Source organism: Salarias fasciatus, chromosome 14, assembly GCF_902148845.1.
Source record: "Salarias fasciatus chromosome 14, fSalaFa1.1, whole genome shotgun sequence".
Classification (NCBI taxonomy): domain Eukaryota; kingdom Metazoa; phylum Chordata; class Actinopteri; order Blenniiformes; family Blenniidae; genus Salarias; species Salarias fasciatus.
The window spans coordinates 8,928,510-8,949,799 of NC_043758.1; the positions used below are offsets into that span (position 1 = coordinate 8,928,510).

At 44.4% G+C, this 21,290-nt stretch overlaps 1 protein-coding gene across 3 annotated transcripts in view; it reads right to left on the reverse strand.

The window, feature by feature from the left end:
- Positions 1–244: 244 nt before the first annotated feature.
- LOC115400809 (LIM domain kinase 1-like) overlaps positions 245–21,290 on the reverse strand; it is a 43,864-nt gene continuing 22,818 nt past the window's right edge. For 2 of the 3 annotated variants that reach the window (XM_030108854.1, XM_030108855.1), the window contains 13 exons: positions 8,809–8,918; positions 6,745–6,960; positions 6,319–6,424; positions 5,767–5,966; positions 5,464–5,650; positions 5,067–5,153; positions 3,335–3,466; positions 3,172–3,231; positions 2,521–2,586; positions 2,053–2,221; positions 1,895–1,950; positions 862–1,019; positions 245–615 (listed from right to left, as the gene is read on the reverse strand). In XM_030108854.1, the coding sequence (XP_029964714.1) occupies positions 447–615; positions 862–1,019; positions 1,895–1,950; positions 2,053–2,221; positions 2,521–2,586; positions 3,172–3,231; positions 3,335–3,466; positions 5,067–5,153; positions 5,464–5,650; positions 5,767–5,966; positions 6,319–6,424; positions 6,745–6,960; positions 8,809–8,918 (1,716 nt within the window). In that variant the 3' untranslated portion in view covers positions 245–446. Of the gene's footprint in view, positions 616–861; positions 1,020–1,894; positions 1,951–2,052; positions 2,222–2,520; positions 2,587–3,171; positions 3,232–3,334; positions 3,467–5,066; positions 5,154–5,463; positions 5,651–5,766; positions 5,967–6,318; positions 6,425–6,744; positions 6,961–8,808; positions 8,919–15,320; positions 15,499–21,290 lie in introns of those variants that run through there. The other variant, XM_030108856.1, reaches the window with a different exon arrangement.

The window sequence follows — 21,290 nt, forward strand, 5'->3', positions numbered from 1 at the left end:
CACACACTGAGGGGGCCTGAAGCGCCGCCGCTGAACGGCTGCGCGACGCAGAGTTTTCCAAGTGAGTCTACACGCTACACAGAGGATTTTAGTCTGGCGTGACCACGAATGATGGATCTACTCGATTTAAAAGCTGAGTCATGATTTGAAGGTTGGCTCTGGTTGCATACGACATGTTCCACTTTAGCTTCAGGTGCAGCGATCACAGGTGACGTTTGCTAATTCGACTGTCATACGCGTGTGCGTCTCACACGGCTGGCTTTTCAGATCCTGGTTTTTTTTTTTCCCTCCTGAGTCTACTGGTGAAGGCCGGAGCCAGCCCGGGTCCGGAGGGGGGTATTTACACAACTCCTCAGGCCTCCGCGCCGCCCGGGGCAGGCGATCGCTGGCCCCGCCCTCCTCGTTAGGGGGTAAAACTTCAAACGATCTCCCGGCGCGCCCCGGCCTCACTCCGGGTGTTCGGGGTGGGTGTGCAAGCCGTTCTCGGGGTGGGCGGCGCTGTGGTGCTCCCAGAAGGCTTTGTGCAGCTGGTCCAGTTCAGACATGAGGGGCAAGCCGATGTCCAAGTGCATCTTCAGGTTCTCCAGCCACTCCTCCAGCTTGGAAAACGCAGGTCTGAGAAATCAGGCAGCAGCTTAATGTTAGTGAAACAGGAATCATTGTACTGCTGTATTTCTTCACGTTGTATTACGCAGCATTTTGGAGATTTAAGCCACAAACCAAAGTTAATTTTTAGGCATTTTTCTTGAACTGCAGACAACAAATGTCAAACTCAGCAAAGTGCCTCCAGAAAGGTTTGCATGTTGGGTGAAGTGCAGCTTGACGAAGCCTCGGAGTGTGAGGCGGCTGCCGGCGTCTCACCGTTTGTCTGCGTCGAGGTCACAGCACACAGCAGCGATGGGGAAGAAGGTGCGGGGGCAATCGGGGGGGCAGAAGTGCTCCAGGAAGCCAGAAATGTTCAGGCCGAAGTCCGTCGCCCTCGGGAGGTAGTCGGGGTCGGCGTTCACCCTGCCGATGATCTGAGGAGGGCGGGGAGAAGCAAATGAGAGGCAAGGAGAGAGCGGAGTGAGAGAAGCCCCCATCAGGCCTCCAGCTGAAAATCCAGTAAAGCCCCCAGACTGAGGCTGATGGTTTCCAACAGGCCGCAGCTCTCGTGCGTGCGCCTGTGAGCGACCACATGAAGACGCCTTTGCTTTCCTGCTCTCTCTAATCCCCCTCAAGCATAATGGCGCCCATCTGGAAAACTTATACTCCAGCGCTACAGAGTGACTGAGCACAAACTGCCGGGTCACAAATGTGTAGATTATGGACCGCACAATGTTTTCCAAATTCAGTAAAACTATAACAATATCTTTAACTCCAGAGAGAATAAAATAATATGAGAATCAACTGTCTTATGTTGCATAAATTGCGGATTTTAATTCTGATTATAAAGCAGGGCTGTGCTCTAAATGAAAACAGTGAAACTTTTCCTGAGTCCACACAAAAAAGCAACCAAGATGTCTAACATATGACTGAGTTATGAAAAATAGGCCTAAATGTCAATTATTAAAAATGAACAATGCTCTTTTCCCTAATTCCACAAACGTATAATCCAGTGTCTTCATTCTTTCCTCATCAATCAGAATTACGGGAAAACAAAACTAAAAAAACCCCACAAACATGTTTTACCCTCACGTTAATGGTAAAATGTAAACACCAGAAATTAATAAAATGAAAATTAGAACCTTTAAGGCCACATCTGCCTTAAGAAGTAGAGACATGAAACATTTATCATTTTCAAATTTTCACGCTGAACGGAGAAAGTGACGGTGAGACTTTTTGATTGTATTATTCATCAAAAAGTCATTTGTAATCTTAAGTATTTGAGGGAATAGAGTGCAGCTTCACTCACCTCACATAACATTATGCCGAAGGAAAAGATGTCTACTCTCTCATCGTAGCTCTTTCCTGAAAGAGGGAAAAAGTAAACATTTCATTTAGTGCAATGAGTACATGTGGTGAACAGCGACTGCACAGAGAAACAGGTATATGTGTCCCTTCAGATCTTACCGTGGATCATCTCAGGAGCCATCCAGTACGGGTTTCCCACCACGGTGTACCTCTTCCTGCGGTCCGGCCTCTTCAGGCCGGGCAGCTTTCCCTGCGTCAGCTTCTCCTCGTGCTTGTCCTCCACCATCAAACGAGCCAGCCCGAAGTCGGCCACCACCACTGTGTTGTCCTTTAAACACATCAGGAGGTGTTTTCATCACGCAGTGTAACATGCTTCCATGTAATATCTGTACAAGGCTTTTATTTTCTAAGGTCATGTGAGTTGATCATTTCTGTCCCAGATGGCATGTGCAGAGAATGTTATAGGAAGGCTTAGTCTCTTACAGCTCCTGCAAACAAAGCTGCCCTTTGTTTCTTTACTGGCAGAACAAATCACAGGCACACTGTGTTAAATCCTCAAAGAAAACACGCCGTGCATGTGAAGGTATGTGTGCACAAACACCGGGTGCACGGGAGGACGAGTCTCACCTCTCGAACCAGACAGTTGTGTGAGTTCAGGTCCCGGTGGATTATGTTCATGGAGTGCAGGTATGTCTGGGTGACAGAGAGAAAGACATACATGAGGGAGGAAATATAACAGAAGCTCTCAGGACATGAAAAACCCACAGCAAGCGGAACAATACAGCCTGCTTACAGCTCAAGTGGCTGCTGCTGAAAATCCAATAACTCAGTCATGCGTGACATTCGTCATTGTCCTCATGTTGGAGGGAAATGTCAAGAGCCCATGCTCTAATCCTGCAGGAATCCATGCTGTAATTTCCACTGTGAGATGTAAATGACTGGGTGGAATATTAACACCAGTGTTGCAGTTCACTAACATGACCACTAGAGGGAGACAGTGGGGAAGTCTGGGGGAAGAGCTGGTATATCCTCCACTGACATTCCGTGGATCAAATCAGGTCATCTCTTAGAATTAAGCTCCACAGTGAAGCCAAACACTCATGGACACACCCTCTCTTGAAAATATACAAAAGGAGGAGCCTTCAAAATAAAAGCATCGGACACTTTCCTAGGTCCGTCCTTAGCTCTTTCCTAACTTATCAGAATCACTGCTGCAGGGTTCGCAGTAAAGACTGAACACTGCTGAATGAATATTACATATTAGGTCTTTGAACTCACCATCCCAGCAGCGATGTCCTTCGCAAAACTGACCCGCTGGTTCCAGGGATAGTTATTGTCCTGAGATGAAAAACATGAGAGGAAAACATTACAGTCAGTGCATGAGCTCTCCATCAGATAAACCGAAAAACAACCGAACTCCGCACATGCACGGCCTTCTTACCATTTTCTTAATAAGCTCCCTCAAGGTGCCTCCCTTGATGTACTCCGCAATGAAGTTCAGCCTCTTGTCTTTGTACAGGACTCCGATGAACTTGAGCACGTTGGGGTGATCCAGGCAGCGCATGACCTTCACCTGAAGGAAGAAACAATCGGACATTTGTAATGCTAAATCAGCAACTGAGGAGTCAAAACTGACATCTTCCTGATCACGTGGATTCACTACTGGTGCTGCTCAGAGCTCGGCTGTGAGCAGAGACATTTTCAAACTTGTTCCTCACTGTCGTCCATTAACCTGAAACAACACCCTCCAAGCCCCGTGCTGTCATGGACTGCTGCACTAGTGTTTACCCAGGAGGCCGTGGAGCCCTGAAACATGATTACAAGTGACTCAAACTGAGACTCAGGCCACCAACAAGCAAACAAGGAGCCGGCAGGGGTCATAATCTGCTCTAATTATGCTGTGGGTTTGTTTTACAGCCAAGTGTTTCTACTTTGTTGTTTACACCAATTACAAAGCAAAAGTTCAGCCCCGTCGCCAAGCTAGTAATAAAAAGAAGACCCCCACAAAGTAATACTTCTGTGAACTTCAAGCGTCTCATTAAAAAGGACGTTAACTGGATGAGTGACTCTGAACTTCAAACAGTGGCACGAGCAGTAATTCACATCGGTTTTTACAGAAGCCGAAACCTCAGCGGGGAGCAGCCGCTCTGTTATCTGCAGGGTGGGTGAGAGATGACGCCCAGTGTGGAAGGGAAAATAAGCCTGGGTTCACGGTGCAGGAAAAAAATGGAACAAATGCAACATTCTTCTTTTGGCCAATATTTTCTATGACAATGTGAAAAGCAGAAGAAGTAATACAGACTAAAAACTCCTCGCTTGACATGTGTAGAAACCATATTTACTTTTGTGAACACAGCATATTGTGAGCTTGTGTTCATATTTAACTTACAATGTGAAGGCATCACACAGTTTCCCATGAGGGATCAAAACAGTGCCGGACAGAAACACAGATTTTACACTCCACTACACACACTCACATTAACACCTAACATGACACCACTGAGGAGCCCTGACAAGGTTGTTAGACTTTATGAAATTGTATTTAATTTGAATGTACAATACAAGTATAGTATATTTTCCAGTGACACTGAATCAAACAGCCACTTATGCAAACCTTTAACAGTTGGCTCTTTTTCACAAATCCAACGTGTTAAAATATTCTTTGTGACTGTGTATGTGAGAATACATTATAATGTCTGAACATCAAACAGGAAGGCCTCACAGTAAGCGGCTCTGATTCCATCTCTCATGTTAGACCCAGTATATCTTGAAATTCTGTTAAATCTTTCCATATTATGGCACGACAAAATGATCAATTACTGAGTATCAATTTCCATGATGCATTTAACCCTACAGCCTTTTTAATACAAGTGATTTTATGGTTTCTAATCTTGAAATCAGATAAGATAATTTTTTTTTCTTTTGCTTCAGTCCTGCCCTACATTTTCACAGAAAAACGGCTAATTTTAAACCGCAGCTTCGAGTCACGCTCAAACTGCATTCACCTTCGCAGCACAGCTGCCGCTCGCTTCACCAACTTTCAGGAACAAGCTGTTCGAAGTGAGACGTCTGAATACATTATGAGCGTGTAATAATCATTTTATGACGTGAAGAAAGAATTTTATGACGGCTCTCCCTCATGATGTGAGCCCTGACGCTTCGTCTCCGCTCACCTCCTTCAGAAAGGTTCTCTGAGTCTCGTCGTCAAAGCGAATCAACTCCTTCATCACCATCACCTCCCCCGTCTCCCGGTGGGTCACCTTCAACAGGAAACATGGACAAATCATGCTGGGATGCACAACTAATTCAAAAACACCAAAAAGTATGAGACTTTAGATAATAGTAATGAAGGACACCTCCATAAATATATCTTGGACTAAATAAGTAGGAAGATACCCAAATAATTGTATGCTTCCATGTTTTTCACATCTGGAGTAAGAATGATTAAGCTGTGAAACAGTGAAGCAGTGAATCCCCAATCAGAAAAATCAATTCATGACGTTCTGATTCGTCTCAATGCTGCCACCTTGTGGACACTTTAAGAATCTCCACATCACTTCCTCCGCGTACCTTGATGGCCTGTCCGAAGCATCCCTTCCCCAGCACCTCCCCGTGGATGAGGTCGGACGGGCGGAAGATGCGGTGGGTGCGGTTGGAGACCACCCGCAGCGACTCCGACCGGTTGATGTCCTTCCTCTGGGAGATGGGCGACGCTGCATTGCTGGAGCCCGGAGACTTATCGATGCTGTAGCTGCGTCTGAGAGAGAGGAGCGAGCGACAGAATCCGATGAGTCAGCAGGAGAGGAGAGCGGAATGTCTCAGCATGTCGCTTGTACAAAGCCAGTATTTGTGTATTTGTTGTTCTTTACTCACGTGATGATGCGGGACCTCAGGTTGCCGAGGTCGGCGTTGGGGGGCTGCGTGACGGGCAGGGTGGGGCTGGGGCCCTCGGACAGGGGGCTGGACAGCGGGCCGTCCACCTCGGTGGAGCCCCCGCCCCCCGCCTGGCTGTGGGGGTCGTGTTCGATGGTGAGCTGCAGCAGACGACTCGTCTCCTGGATCAGCAGGTCGATCTGGAGAGGAGCGGTCCGTTCAGGATGAATGATTGAGAGCAGAAACAGATATTGAACAGGGCTCAAAAAATCAGCCTAATGGACGCACTGGATGGAGACGCTTCAGAGTGAATGTGGAGGTTAAAAATGTTCTGCAGTTACTTAATGCTAATTCATGAAGCGTCTCCATGAGGCCGACCAAAGAGAAACACGCTCATCTGTTTCATTATTGATGCAGCTCCAGTAAATATAACACAAGCTCTCTGTCTATTGATGTATTTAACCATTTCTAGTACTCTCAAACAACTGGAAAGATGAACATCATGAACTATTCATGAATAACTAGTTATTGCAATGCAACAATAAATCTCACCTCGTCCAGCGGGACGTTGTGAATGGGGGTTCCGTTGATTTCCAGGATGCGGTCTCCCACATGGATGGAGTTCTTCACATCTGGACTGATGCAGTCTGCATCCACTCTGTATAGAATAATTAAAAAAAAGAGGTAAGACCCTTTTCAAACCCTTTTTTCTGCACACGTTGAAGATTTTCATTGCTACCCAGACGTGAGATCAGATAAGTTCAGAGCTCATTAGCACAACAGTGACTCAGATCCAGCCTCATTTCCTTTTTCTTCTGCTCTATTATACATTTTAAATGAAGCCCATGAATCAACCTGTCCTCCGTTTATAATTCCCCTTCTTCATCCTCTGTCCTTCACCCTGTTAACCTCTCCGGCAATATCAGCACACTCCACATGAAAACACAGCGGTTTTTAATCTACGACGGAGCAGCTCACTGGGAGACTCTGACGGTGCGTCCGTTTTCCGGGCTGAAGCCGTTGGTGGGGCTGAGCGGCTGGTCGATGGCCACCGAGAAGCCCCGCCCCCTGCGGCCGTTGTTGCCCTCGGCGGAGGCCGGGATGGACACCAGGGTGACGGTGTGGGGGATCCGCGAGCATGGCGAGTCCGGCAGCGACACCGGGGTCACGATGGTCTGGTAGTAGCAGTGACCGCTGGAGGGGAGGACGGACAGAAGGAGACGTTCACAGTGCGGTGGAGGAAAGAAAACCCTCGGGAGGTTTCCGTGAAATCATGAAGTGGGTCGATAAAGTTCTCATTACGTCAGTTTTTACAGCGTCACATGTTGTTGGCGAGATGTTCAGGACCAAACTGTGCAGTCATTATTCTCTGCCCAGGGTCAGCACGACCTTTGACAAAACATGTTTCACGAGTCCGGATTGCAAAACAACCAAATTTCACAAAAAAGCGTGGTGAGAATTGAAGAAAGCGACTGAGAAACGAGAAAAGCAGTTAGAAATTTAAACCGAAAAAACCTTTAAATAACACAGACGGCTCATGAGCAGTTGAAAAGAGAGCCGATTTCCATTCTCATGTCATCTGAATCAAACTGCACTGCAACATGTGAAACAGCGAATGAGTTAAAGTCGTCCTGCAGCTCAGAGAAGCACAAAGCCTGCTCTGTTTGCGTGAGCTGTAAGGAAATGCTGTGCCCTGAAAATAGACTTTCCCTCATCATTTATATTAAAACAAATTGCTTACTTAAATTAAATCCGTATTTAGTGACTTCTCGGGATGACTCATGGATTTAAGCACTAGTTTTTCCACACACACTTTAAAATTTAGAGGTTCACGTCATCACGGCCTCTCTGTAATATAATATATACATGCATCTTTTTTTATAAACCGATTTATTCATCTTAAATGTGATAAGGCTCAATGAACACACACGAGTCTGACTGTGTGTTGGAGGTTTTCGTTAATGCTGCACAGTAAAATCAGGAGTTGACAGATAAGAACCGAAAGCCTCCCAAACTTTTCCTCTGGTTTCCTCACGCTCTGTGTTTTGGGATTTGACTCACACGCGACCTTCTGTTCGCACAGCTTATGATTTCTGACTGTCCCACTAAAACAATCCTGCAGCTGTAGCGTTCAAAAACAACACACACACACACGAACTGCTCTTAACAGTCCGACCCGATCGCTGCGGTCTAGAACGCATCTACATCCACAGCATTTAAAGTCTGGCTGGTTTCTCGTGTGCCGGTGTTCGATGTAAATATTAGTGTCCATGATATGAGAGAGCCACACTTTGCAGAACAAATTCAAATATCTGTTTTTTTGGAGTGACTTTCTCCACATGCGTCCTGTCAGCTCTCACCTCAGCTCGTCACAGAACTTCCTTTGAAGGCAGAAATGAGCCGAACGCATTTTTCAGATCCTGCCTGTCACGAGCAGCTTGGGCTTACCGTGCGTTTCTCTGTGCATTTTGGGTTTAAAGGGATTTGAAATGGATTAGTGAGTGGCAGAAGATGGAATTAGGAAAACGACCTAAAACAAGTAATCTTTGGGTTAATTGAAGGGGGATGTTGCACGAGATGCAAAGCCCCCCAAAAAAACTGCCCGATCTGCTGGATGTCAGCCCGGCGACTGGACAAATGCAGACGGTTTATAAAGTAGGTCACATTTCAGCCACGGCAGTGTGGTTTGACGCTAATCGAATGAAATAAAGAGGAATCTACAAAAAAAAGGAATATCTGAATATTTTATAACTCAAACCATATAAATTAAAACGATTCCAAGCTTTACGTACAATTAATCCTGATAATTACTCTTTTCTGGTGGAATAATAAACATATCTGATGGGATAATGAATTTTTATTTTCTTGTAAAATGTAGATCTGAGAAGATAAAATCAAATAAGGCTTGAAATGTGCCATTTTGGTTGTGGCAAATTGAAAACGTCACACTTTGAATTCAGATTTAGTGAAAATGACCTTTTCCTTTCCTTTGTATGCAGGTTTTTGTGTACATGTTTTGATGCATTTCTTGCTGAAACTCACCAGTAGAGTTTGGATCTCTCCACCAGAGCGTACGTGTCTCCATCACCAATGAACGTCCTGCAGTTCAGACAGGTGAAGCATTCTGGGTGATACTTCTGTTCGCCTGCGACCTACAAAGAAAGAAAGGACAAAAAAAAAATCTTTTGTTTTCTACTAATACATAAGTAAACATGGTACAGAATGATGTATCGTGGTGTTAAGTGGGCCGTTTTTCCTGATCCAGAGAGGATCACCCGGGGCCAAACATGCACAACGCTTGATGTGACCAGAGCAACAAGCAGCATGAGGCAGTTTGGAACCGGTCTGGGAAGTAGGGCGAGGTCTGCTCACTGAGGGTCACTGATGAGTTACAGGCTCAGAGATTGAGTTAGCAGCGGCCAGATCCCCTCTGGAGCTCGGGGCAGCTTTGCAAACAGGAGCAGGGAATTGAGTTAAGGCCAGGAAAACAGAGCTGAGAATGAGCAGATAATTCACGCTGGCAGATCTGAGGAGGGCGTCCACTGGAGGTTCCTGCTCCGCCTGTCTTTTAATCCCAGATTGTTAAAACGAGGAGATAAATCAAGTATTTACATGCGTGCTCTCCCTGTGCGTCCTCTCTTGTTGCAGCTGGGATCAATTGATTAAAAGGCCTTTACCTCCACGAATCTTTATCGACCCTTTTTTAACTCCTTCAGGTAATTTGGCGGCCGCTGATGCAAATGAGCCACCCGCTCAGGCATTTACCGACATGTATGATTAAACATGAGCAGCCATGTTAAGCCCGTCAGGTCGAGCCCGCCGGAGCAGTTTGCCCCCCCCAAGGGGTCGCGCTCCTGGTTTTACTTTTTTGCTTTGTGTGGCAGAAACGTTGGCTGGAGCTCTCACCGTGACAGCAATCCTCAACTGCAATGATCTGCAATGCAAATGTGAGCGAGAGTAAGGAGGAGCAGCAGGGGAGGAGCGCCGCACAAAGAATAATCAATCAAATGCTGAGAAAGATTTTTCTTAATTGGCAATTTTGCATTTTTTTTTTCTAATTATTTTCTCACATTTTACAGGTTATTACTGTTGAAAATGGATGGTGAAAAAAAAACCCCACACAGGATCTAATTCTACGTTATGAACCAGTAATTGCTGTAATCACATTCAAAAGCCGACTCTCTTGAATCAAACCAGCCAAGCTTTGAAACACCAAATGTTGAGCAGAGCCGCAATCAAAGAAAGCTCCTTCTAAATGAGCTGTATATAAAAAAACTGAAGCAAAAAAAAAAAAAAGGAATATTTTTGGATCAAAGCATTAATAAAATGATCATTATAGCCATATGTCTGCTGCCACGCCCTCCTGGGAGATCAGCAGCGAAGCCGCCAGTGCACACAAACAGATAAACCCGAGCCGAGGGCGTCTCAGGTCCCGGCAGAAGACATATTAATTAACAGCTTTTTTTTTTTAAGTCATTCAGCGGCTTCCAGCAAAATTCCAGGCAGAGATGCCACCACTCGGATTTGGGACCATAACGTCGCAACTTGTTTGTGTTTATTTATCTTTCTTTTGCATTTCCAGTGAAAAACAACCGATGTTGGCTTCTGCCTGTGGCTGAAGCAGCAGAACAGACGGAGATCAGAGCGGGGATGGAGCCCGGTGGGGTGATGGCTCCGAGAGCGAGGCAGCTGGAGGGCTTATTGACCCGCTTCATTTCTTTATTTGTCTTCTAAGCAGCCTCATAAAAAGGAGTCATAAACAACTTGAGGGTGACATCTGCAAAGGGTGTAAACACATTAAAGGGATGAGTGCAAACAATCCAGCAATTTAACCAGGAGGACGAAGCTGCAGGTGGAAGATCTTTTTTAGAGAAGATTAATCCTCTTCATCATGTTTTATTTTAAAGCTTCGTGTTCATCTGTACAGGCAGCAGATTCTGTGTCTTTGTGTGTTTATCAGGTGCAACTCTGACAAATGGAAAGGACAGCTGGACGGAGACGAAAAGGGCGTGTGGCTCTGACGCTGTGGCCACCATTTGCCCAGCATGTGGGCATCACACACACTCACACACACACACACACAGGCTGTGTTCCAAAGGCTAATGAGAACAATACACAGACCTCTAGTTATTTCCCGCAGAATAACATGAAGCTGTAACTAGTTAGTTTATCTCCCCACCAGAAAAGATGAGCAAGGCAGCACACACACATGCATTAGGTTTCACTGCCTTGCTGTCTCATGTTGTTATTCCTATAATTCACCGGCTTTACCGGGTTACCTAATCCTTTTGACCCTATGACCCTTGAACAGGCCCTCACCTCAGAATTGATTGATTTCCCTAAAGGGGACTTTCACTTTGATCTCCATGATGACCCCGGTCCTCACGCAGTCGGGTTTCGGACCTCATCGGGACAGAAGAACAACACACACATGCACCCAGGCACGAGCACACACACTAATTTGAGACAGTGAATTACATTCATTACCTTAAAACTCTCTCATGCTCATAAAAAGCTACTACTTAACTAACCATGCCCTGAACTTAACCATGAAACACGTCTTCAGCTCAGTATTCACTGGATGTTCTGAAACAGACTCACAAGGACAAAATCCCACAAACAGGAGTGTGTGAGCCGATTCAGGTTCTTCAGTCAGAATGAAACAGAAACCAGCCTTTCATCCAACAATCCATTCTCTCTTTTCATTTTAGACACTTCTGAATCTTCAACAATTACACTTCCTTTACCTTTTCAGCTTATTTTTAGCCTGTTTTGAATTTCTCCAGTATTTTTTCTTTCTTCGTGCTCTCCTTGTTCTTCTTCACCTTTTCTGTCCGACATTTATTTCATTGTTAAATTTAATTGCCACAAAGCACTTTCGATTGTATCGTTTTTGAAAATGTGTGGAACAAATGTTTTAAGCGGCCTTGCTTTGCCTTACTTACAGCAATATTAAATACTAACCCCCCCCCCACACACACACACACACACACGTGCACACGCCCTCTTAAAAGCCACATCTGAGAGGCGACAGCTGCTGCCCTCACATTCAGAACAAGCACTCCCTCCAAACTGAAGATTTACAGACAACCAGGCAGAAAGAATTGTCATCCAATATAGAAAATCCTCCCTCTGCGTGATCTCCACCACGTGAGCCGCATCTTTTCAAAAGGCTGACTGAAAAAAAAAAAAAAAAAAAAAAAAAGCATCATGTGTATAAATATGCTGCTTCCTGTCCAGATCGGGCTGCCTGAGCGTGTGATAACTTCAACGCGTATTAGTTCATCATCATGCTCTCCGGCGTGTGACTGCATGTTTCCCGGTCATGTCGCCTCGTGGCTTCATAAAAGAGTGTGTTTGAGTCTGCCTGGTGGGGGGGATGGGGCGGGGGGGGGGGGGGTCCAGGAGGGATCGGGTCAAATTAAGGTGAAAATGCTCAGTTAAAAGGTGCAGTATCAAAACCTATGGCTCATGTTGGGAGTGCAACGATTTGAAAAACTGCAGCTAACCAAGCCTGCAATGACTATTTTCGTGTGTAACCCTCAGGACTTGTTTTAAAACAACATGAAAATGTGAGGAACTTTCTCAAAAAGAATCCATTTAAAAGGTATAAATATTCATTAACAGCAAATGTCTACATCAGAACGACTTTTTAAGGCTCATATAAACTTAAAGTAGAGAAAATATCCACATAGGAAGCAGGGAAAAGCTACAAACGGAATAAATATTAAAAAAAAAGTTTATGACTGAAAGAAGAAATTGTTCCTTTCATGATAGAACAGGATAAACTTACAGATTTCAAAGTAAACTGAATTTTCGCATCATCTCGCCTTTATCTGCGTGTTGACGACACGCCTTAAACACGGCCGCTCAGCTTATCATTAGTCTGCCCTGGCTGCAGTCCGGGGGTGTTTTTCTAGTGATGGGTAGAAATTAGGATTTAAAGTGTCTTCTGATTATCTCCGCTCCAGACTCCTCCAGCCCGACCAGACGACCTCCCAGTTTTTGTTCGTCCTGATTTATACGTGTGACCTTATAGCGGCTGAGGAATGCGAGAGGACCTCGGTGAGCTGTTTGGTGAAATTTATGAGGGTCTAATTCTCCCAGTGACACGAAACAGCCAAAAAACATGTTGGTAATAATTCTGAGTTTTGGTTCCCCCTGAGCCGAGGTCTGGAAACCCTCAGGTGTTCAAATCTGAGTGATCATCACAGACATCAACTGAGGACCACCAGGCGGGATATTTAACCATCAATCACTTGTATAAATCTTCTGAAAATGGAAAAACACGCAGCTTACATGTTCTTAATGTCTGTCACAAGTTGAATCATGCAGTTCCCTTTCTTCAACACATTTCCAAACCACTGTACGGTCGTCCCCACGACATTTTCCAACTCCTGTCACATTTGCCATTGATTATTTTTAGCATCAAGCTGTGTGTCTGTGTCTACGACAACTTTGAAGACCAAATGGACAGAAAATGCAGAAATTTTGTATAAAGGTCATGTGACTGACCCTGCAGCTCAACACATTTTCATGGCTGAACTAGGACAGTACTTATTAGAAATGATCCCTATTATCAATACATATCCTTCACAATACAGTTATTATGAAAGGGAAAGGTTAAATTAAGAATGTGAAACAGCAGCAAGAAAGGAAGCATTCAGCTGCAGTAAGGATTGTGAGTGACCCTCATTAGCCTTCACGGTATTAATGATATTCTGGACTCTTTAGTTGACTTTGATTCCCCGAGGTCACCTTCAACTGTCAATATCTGCTAGATATACATCACTACTGTGTGTTTTTAATGCTACAGGCAGCTCATATTACAAATGTGCGACGCACTGGTGTGCCTTTGTCACCAGAATAATTAGTGTGTGGGCGTATAGTCCTGCACTTCTCTTTTAGACTGTGATCTGCTTGGATGCTGTACATGGTCAAGGAGTTACGGTTATGAGAAATAATACATTTAAAATTGTTTCAGCAGCAACTGAATGGAAATAAAAAGATTTTGCCAAAATTACAGTGACAGATTCAGGATCTAAACCTGGAGACAGTTAAAAGCAAATCCTAAATGCAGAGAAAAACAACATCTATGTGATTATTTTTTCAAGAAATTTTGAAACTTTCAGCAACTTCCCACACGATAAAACCTTAGAGACGACATGTCTGAATTCATGAAATAATAAAAATGAATTAAGGTGAATGAAATTAGAGGATCTGAAAAAATGTAAGCAATATCATCTGGTATCATCTGGCTTATGTAGTACTTTCAAGAAAGTAGAAAACGTGATAACAAAAAAGGCTTTTTTTTAATCTATTCTGGGCACAAATGATGATTTGCTGATAGAACTTTGTAGCCTGCACAGCCTGGTACACCATACGTCATTGTAGGTGAGCAACGACTCTCAACCATCCACACATTTGCTTGAAATTAAGTGCAAAAAGAACAAATGATGGTGCACATTTCTTTGAGTCCAGTCATGGGTCTGCACCGGCAGAACAAACCACTTAACCAGTTCACCTGCATCTATAAACAGCAGCCGGAATGACTTCATATCAACACAGCAGGAGGCGCTTTGGGTTGAAGGAGGTCTGGATCTGCTTTCGCTCAAGCTTGATGTCATGATGTCTGAAACCTCCTCGAACTCAAACAGCGGTCCACATGAGAGTGAGATCACACGATCATCAGCGCCAGAAAAATAAAAGATCTCATGTGGATGTTTGGGAGAAATCGCTGAAACAGCACGTGCAGGAGGAACCCGATTCTCCCCGCAGAGGGAGCGCCCCTACAACTGGGTCAAGCACCACAAAACGTGTCAAAGGGAATTCCTGACGGATAAACACACAAATTGTGACGAGGACGTAAAACAAAGCTGCAATCAAGCCTGTTGGAACAGAAATAAGTAAAAGTATAAGAGACCCTGCAGGCCAGCGACCCCCTCAAACACTTTCGAGCTACAGTGCGAACGATTTACAGAAACACAATTAGACTGGAAAGAAGAGAGAGAGGAGACAGAAGAGCACATTGATGGCGTGTGAATGGAAACCCCCTTCTGCCACATACAGTACCGGAGAAACAGGCTTCTGCTTTAGAAGCGCTGCTAATGTATTCAGCCTTCCTCTCTGGAAATGAGGAAACTTGGTCTGCACGCATCTCTCTCTCTCTCTCTCTCTCTCGCTCTCTCTCTCGCAGAATGCACTCACACTTTGAAAACTACTTTTATCAGAGGAAGAATGCCGTCTAAAAATAGCATGCGTGCCATGGCTCATCAGTTTTTCATGACATGCAGAAAAAAAAAAGAAGAGGAGAGAAGAAACTGGAGCAGCACGAGGAAAAACGAGGACAAGATCTCAAGATCTGCAGTGAGAGAGCGATATGCTGACCCAGTTTGAGGGCACAGTAAAAACGCAGCATCAGTTTTTCGTGCAGAGGGATGGAGACGGTTCAGCAGCAGCAGCAGCAGCCGGCACACCTCCTCCACCAGCCGGAGAGCAGCCGGCTCATCAATACTGCATGTCAGCCCAAACCACGTCCAGGCAGCGGCACTCACCTTCTTCTCCTTTTTCCACAGCCTGAGACAGCAGAAGCTCCAGAAAAACAAATCTCCCACCATGTCAGCGAGAGCCGGCGCTCGCCCTCCGTCTAGTTCATCCCACTGAGGCGGCCGATTCCCCCGCTGTCACAACAAAACACTGGCGGCGGCCAAGCCGGGCAGAGAGGGAGGGAGGAGAGAGCAGCCCACGCCTCTGCAGCTGAGCTCATCTCTGAATCAGACTCACTGCCCCTCCTCCTCCTCCTCCTCCTCCTCCTCCTCTCTCTTGCTATGACCTCATCGCTTCCTGTTTGGCCCCGCCCCCCTCTTGCACACGCTCCATGTGATGAGACGCCCTCTGCTCGAGGCACATGTTCAATTCGTTTGCAATGGAGGGCGAGTGTGCTCGCTTTCAGGTGGCAGGCCGCTGGACGCCGCGGTGAGCTCATATGAGCTTATTTCCTCTCTGATTGCAACAAAATGGCCAGATTACAGCTGGAAGTGAAGACAGCGTACAAGAGGCCATAACTATCTCTGGCCGTCACAAAACACATGATTTCAGTTCCCCTTACTAAAAGAACAAAAAAGACTATCTGATCTACATTTATTATTGGATATGTCCCACTGATATAACCTACTGATTTATTTCACATAATAGATATTTAATGAAATGCTACTTTTATTGGACATTTTATTGGTCATGGTGCTTTTATGTGTGAAATGTCAATGTGGTAATGGGGAGGCTTTTGTTTCATACAGAAGCTTTTCATGCCTTAAATCTCCTCATAACTCTTCACAATAAGGCAAAAAGATGTGTTACTGTAGGAATTAATTATTACACCAAGCCCCTGGCAGTTTGCTCAATAATGTAAGACTTTTAGAACACAGAAATGAAGAAAAAACAAAAAAAGGCAGTGTCACTGTCACATGCACTGAGTGTGTTCTGGTTTTCTCTGGCTTGACTCAGACTGTAAAGATGTAATCTCACATGTCCAGCATGCCCTGCATACCCCGAGGTGTGGACCCTGCCTCACCTCACACCCACACTGGAGGACTGGAGGACTGGAGGACCATCTGAGAGCTCAGATATTATTAGAGCAACAGATCCACTTCCTGCTGGCTCTCATGTTAAAGCAGCCGAGACGCACTTCAGAGGCAGACAGCTGAGAGACACAGCGTGATCAAGTTACTGTGGAAGTTATGGATGCTGCATTAGTGGATGAGAGAGAGAGGGAGAGAGAGAGAGAGAGCGAGAGAGAGAGAGAGAGGGAGAGAGAGAGAGCTCTTCAAACTGAAGCTATCCAGCGGGAAGGTCAACAAGCAGATGAAAAGACCACATTCAGTCTGAATGATCTGATTATTCAAGCTGTTTTTAATGGCACGATTCAAAATTCTAATAAAAAAAGAATATGATGTCTGTAATGTGCGAATCATTTTATTTTTTTTCTAGTTAAAATAAACTGCTTTCCAGATACTGGCCAGAGCCTGACTAATTATCAAAAGTAGCATCTCTTAAAAAACATCTATTTGGATCCTGAACACAGTGAGGTACTTCAGGAAGGGTTGTTTGAATGTGGCATCAGAAGTCATCCCTCTGTAATGCTCATTCATTTTCTCTTTTTCCAAGAACTTTTTTTATGTAGAAATGGGACAGAGCACATTTCATCACAACACAGTAACAGAATCCAGCCTGCGCCGACGCTGCGCTCCAACATGTTTGTTTCATACAGGATTTTACGTAATGTAATCTGGTAATCTTCCACAGTCATTAAAGTTGTGGGTTTTTTTTATGAGTAATAAATTTATTGTCTTTCATTTGTTTCCCAGAAACAGTTTCATTATCAATCACTGTTACAAAAATGAAAGACGAAAACATAAATTATCAAGAGCAAAGCTTGGCAAGATACACAAACCAGTCAGCACGAGGATCACTGAATCACCACAGAGGAAGCTGCAGATACGAAGGTGACATTAAGAGTTCAGAAACTCAAACATCTAACCTGAACACAGAAACGCTGCCAGGAACATTTTAGCATTCTTTAAGGATTTCCTTAAACCAGCTGAGGAGAAAAACCCATAACTTCATCAGTGATTCTTACCTGGGCTGCAGCAACGGCTTCTGATTGAGGAAAATAGATTAAAAAATAAAAAAAGATAAACTTGTTGACACTGATTTGTTGTGTGTTTTAGTTTGTTAGACTATTACTTCTGTCCTTTTGGAACAGATGCAATAAACATTTACAAACTGAAATGATCAATCCATTTCAAACATGGACAAAGGAGGCACATATTAAAACAGTTTTTAGTTGCAGCTTTGCTTCAAACAGTGTTCGTGACTTTCCATGCAGTAACCCACATAAGATTAAAAATATCCTAAAACGTAAATAAGATATAGACTGAAAGGAAAAGTGGTGAAGTTCAAACCCCCTGACTCTCAGAGAAGTGAAACCAAACGGCCCACAGCTCCTCGGCCCGCGGGGGGAAATCCAGCCTGCAGAGGCTGCTGCTTTCGTCACGGTTTCCCCACTCTGGGAAGTCTCACCGCCGCTCACTGAGCGCTTCTGTGAGACAATGGCCTGATTCAAAGAACGAAACAGATCCCATCATGAAGCTACAGAGCAGGTTTAAACAAGTCTCTTCACAGCGATAGAGAGCTTCTTGATGAGATCAGCTGCTGAAAAAACAGTCCAAACAGCCACATCTTGACAAACATGGCTGCTTTAACACCTATTACACAGGAGGCTGTCTCTACTTAGAGACCAAACAATCCTCAGTCAGGCGTTTACAGAAACAACAGACAGATTCCCACTCACCAACAGACACATCACCCCAGTGGGAGGTGATCAGGGTCACTGCAGGTCTGGGACTTTCCATCCACTTCATGACAGAATCACAAAACATCTCTGTTTCTCAATATCAACCGAAAACATACAGCAGTGTTTGTTCCAATGACTCAAAATGCTGCAAATGTTTTTACTAAGTTAATGTGATGAGACTAATATCAAACCGTCATAAAGTGAAAGTGAAGACGAACAAAAGACGATTGATTCCCGCAAAATGTTTTCAAAGTTTTCCCAACAAAACATGTGATCCAAAAGAGTTTTGAGACATTGTGATTTCTTAGAAATCCACCTCTTATTGTTTCAAAACCAAAGAAGTGTATTGAGCAACAAAATTAGAAAACAGAAAGGAAAAAAGTCCCCAAGACTTTTTAGGATGAAGTAAATATAGAAAAACAGAACTTCAGTGTGGCTGAGCTGCTTTAACAGGGTCACAAAAAAAAAAAAAAAGATCACATGATCTGCACGTTTGATATGGGACAAGTTTTCAATTCAACACGTAAACTCTGCATAAAAAGGCCCCGATGTGGGTTTTAGACAAGAGGCCCTCCTTTATTTAAAAAGGTGTGAGAAAAAATATGTTTTATCTTTGAAATCCATCGGACACATTTTTAAGACATCTGCTTTCCTCTAAACTTTTCAATGTCTCTATCCGAGCCACAAAACACACTGTCCTGTGCAGACAGGATGCAACACGTTATGTACCTTGTTGATGTGAAGGAACACATAAATGAGCCCCTGCTGTGAGACGACTGTCACTACAACAACAACAGCAACAACACAACAACAACACAAGGTCTGTGTTCATATAAATGTCCATAAAAAAGAGGAACTGCAGAACAACTGAGGTTACTTACTCATTTCTTCTTTAAATGTTATGCATGTACATAACTACAAAACAAAGCAGCCAGACGGACCACAGACCTTAAAACAAAAGTGTTTCTCATTATTTCTGTTTTTGTTGCTCCCTGACCAAAAGCAAAATGTCTTTTCTGAGCTCTCTGTGCCCCAGAAAGCTTCAACATCATTACTTGTCTTTTTTTCTGTGTCTCTGACGCATTGAACTAGCTATTAATTCATTTCATATGCAAAGTTTAACACTACTTTACAAGGTACTTTCATTACAGGGGTGTTTTAAAAGACCAAACAGCGAGCCATGAGGAACAAACTTCACTGTCTTCAATGACGGCAGAACAAAGCCAGATGGCAGGGCTCCCACGGGGCCTTGATCTCTGCACCACGGAGTCAGTGTGAGATCACTTGATGAAAGGAGACGCTGAGAAAAACTCAAACACGGAGGGAAAACTGCGGCGACCACGGCGCAGCATGCCCAACAACTCCAGTCAAACACGCTGAGAAACTGTGGGCAGCGACAAGAAGAAGAAGAAGAAGACCTGTCGAGTGTTCAAGGAAATTATTGGAGAAAACATCCCGACTGTCAGACTAAACACTTTGATCAGCCATAACATTATGACTGGGGAAGTGAATAACAGGGCATTCTGGTAAAGTTCGTGCGTTAGAAGCAGATAAATGGAAAAGTGGCGGGTACTGAAAGGGTTTTGAAGAGTCATGGACGGCCGAGTCTCACTGGGGAGTGAAGGCTGTTGTGTGAGCTAGACGAGCTACTGTAGCTTATACTGAATTAATGCAGAATTAATGGACGTTTCTCCAATCCCCCTCTACCTCAGCCCTGAGCCATGCGGGAGGTTGACTTTATCTCTTACCTTGCTGATTCTCCCTCGAACCTAAAGACGGCTGTGATTACCGCAGACTCATCCGTCAGCAGGCGGGGGACTGATGGACGGACAGAGCGAAGGAGGGACGAGCTGAGAGGAAAATCCAATCGCCTCGGTTAACTCACTGTTCGGCACATAAATCTGCCTGAGTAAAAGCTTCCAGTAAATAAACAACCGAGCAGCATCCGCTCGCTGAATTACCTCCTCTGGACTCAGGCTGGAGGTGCTGACTGGAGCAGAAGCTGCAGATGAAGCTGTAGACACACTCCTTCACACCAAAACACTCTCAGCTTTTCCACACATTCATACAAAAATGAAAATATCATTTTCTCCAAAACTGAAAAACATTTATTTTTGGACCAAGGCAAAGTTTTTACACTGAATAAACCCATCATTTGATCATATTGTGGAAAGTAGGACCTACATCCAAACCAAAGTGGCAAAACTTTTCGCCATGTTTTCAGTATCATTTCAGACTTCTTGTCATTTATGGGCAGCCACACCATAAAGGACCGTACTGTGAAGCAGTTGCTCAGCACCCACGTCCAAAATCCCATCCCACAAACTGTCTGAGGCAGACTGTTAAGATTTCTTTTTAAGGTGAAAATCTCAAATACGGCGTAACATATTCCAGAGATTAGGACTGTAAACAGTGAAATGATACTGCAGCACTTGGTGTGGAGGTAATAATATCTTTACTAAGTTTACCACTGTAGCTAAAGAGAAACCCATGAAACTGCCACTGAATGCCTTTATTCACTGCTCTAAAACAGAATTTTATTCATATTTTCTCTCTCCATTTAATATTTTACACTGTGAATAAAGTGTGGGACATCACTCTTCTAGAACGGTCTCGCAGTGTTAACTCGTGTTGCTGAACTGGTTCCTGAGTACAAACTATTGTTGCTCCAGTATCTGAATCTGAGGGACTCTGTTTTCACATTTCACCCTGATCAGCCCAACAACTCTTGCTTTAAAGTAAAAAAAAAAAAAAAAAAAAAAGTCTTTGACAAAAGTCAAGCTGAATGCAGAGAATCAGAGAACTTATCGCCATGTGAAACAAGAAGAAAAAGACTCAAATGTGTTGGACTTGAATGAGGTGTGATGAGATAAACCCGTCCCTGCCTGGCTTTGTCTCTCCCTTCAGTGTTTCTCTCTGGCTGACTCCGCAGACCCTCTGACTCATCCCTGCATCACCAGCCTCTCCGACTGTGGCGGCAGTTCGGTGCGCCTCAAAAATAGCAGAGTGTTAATCTGCACAGGTGTCAGAGTGACTGTGCAGGACTGGAGTCCACATTCCCTTTGTCCTGGGTGGAGCAGGGAGCTGAATCTGTACGCACTAGCATGACTGGACCGAGCGACCGAGGCCTGACCGGCTGACGGAACTCAAATTTGCTAAAGTGCAGCTTCAG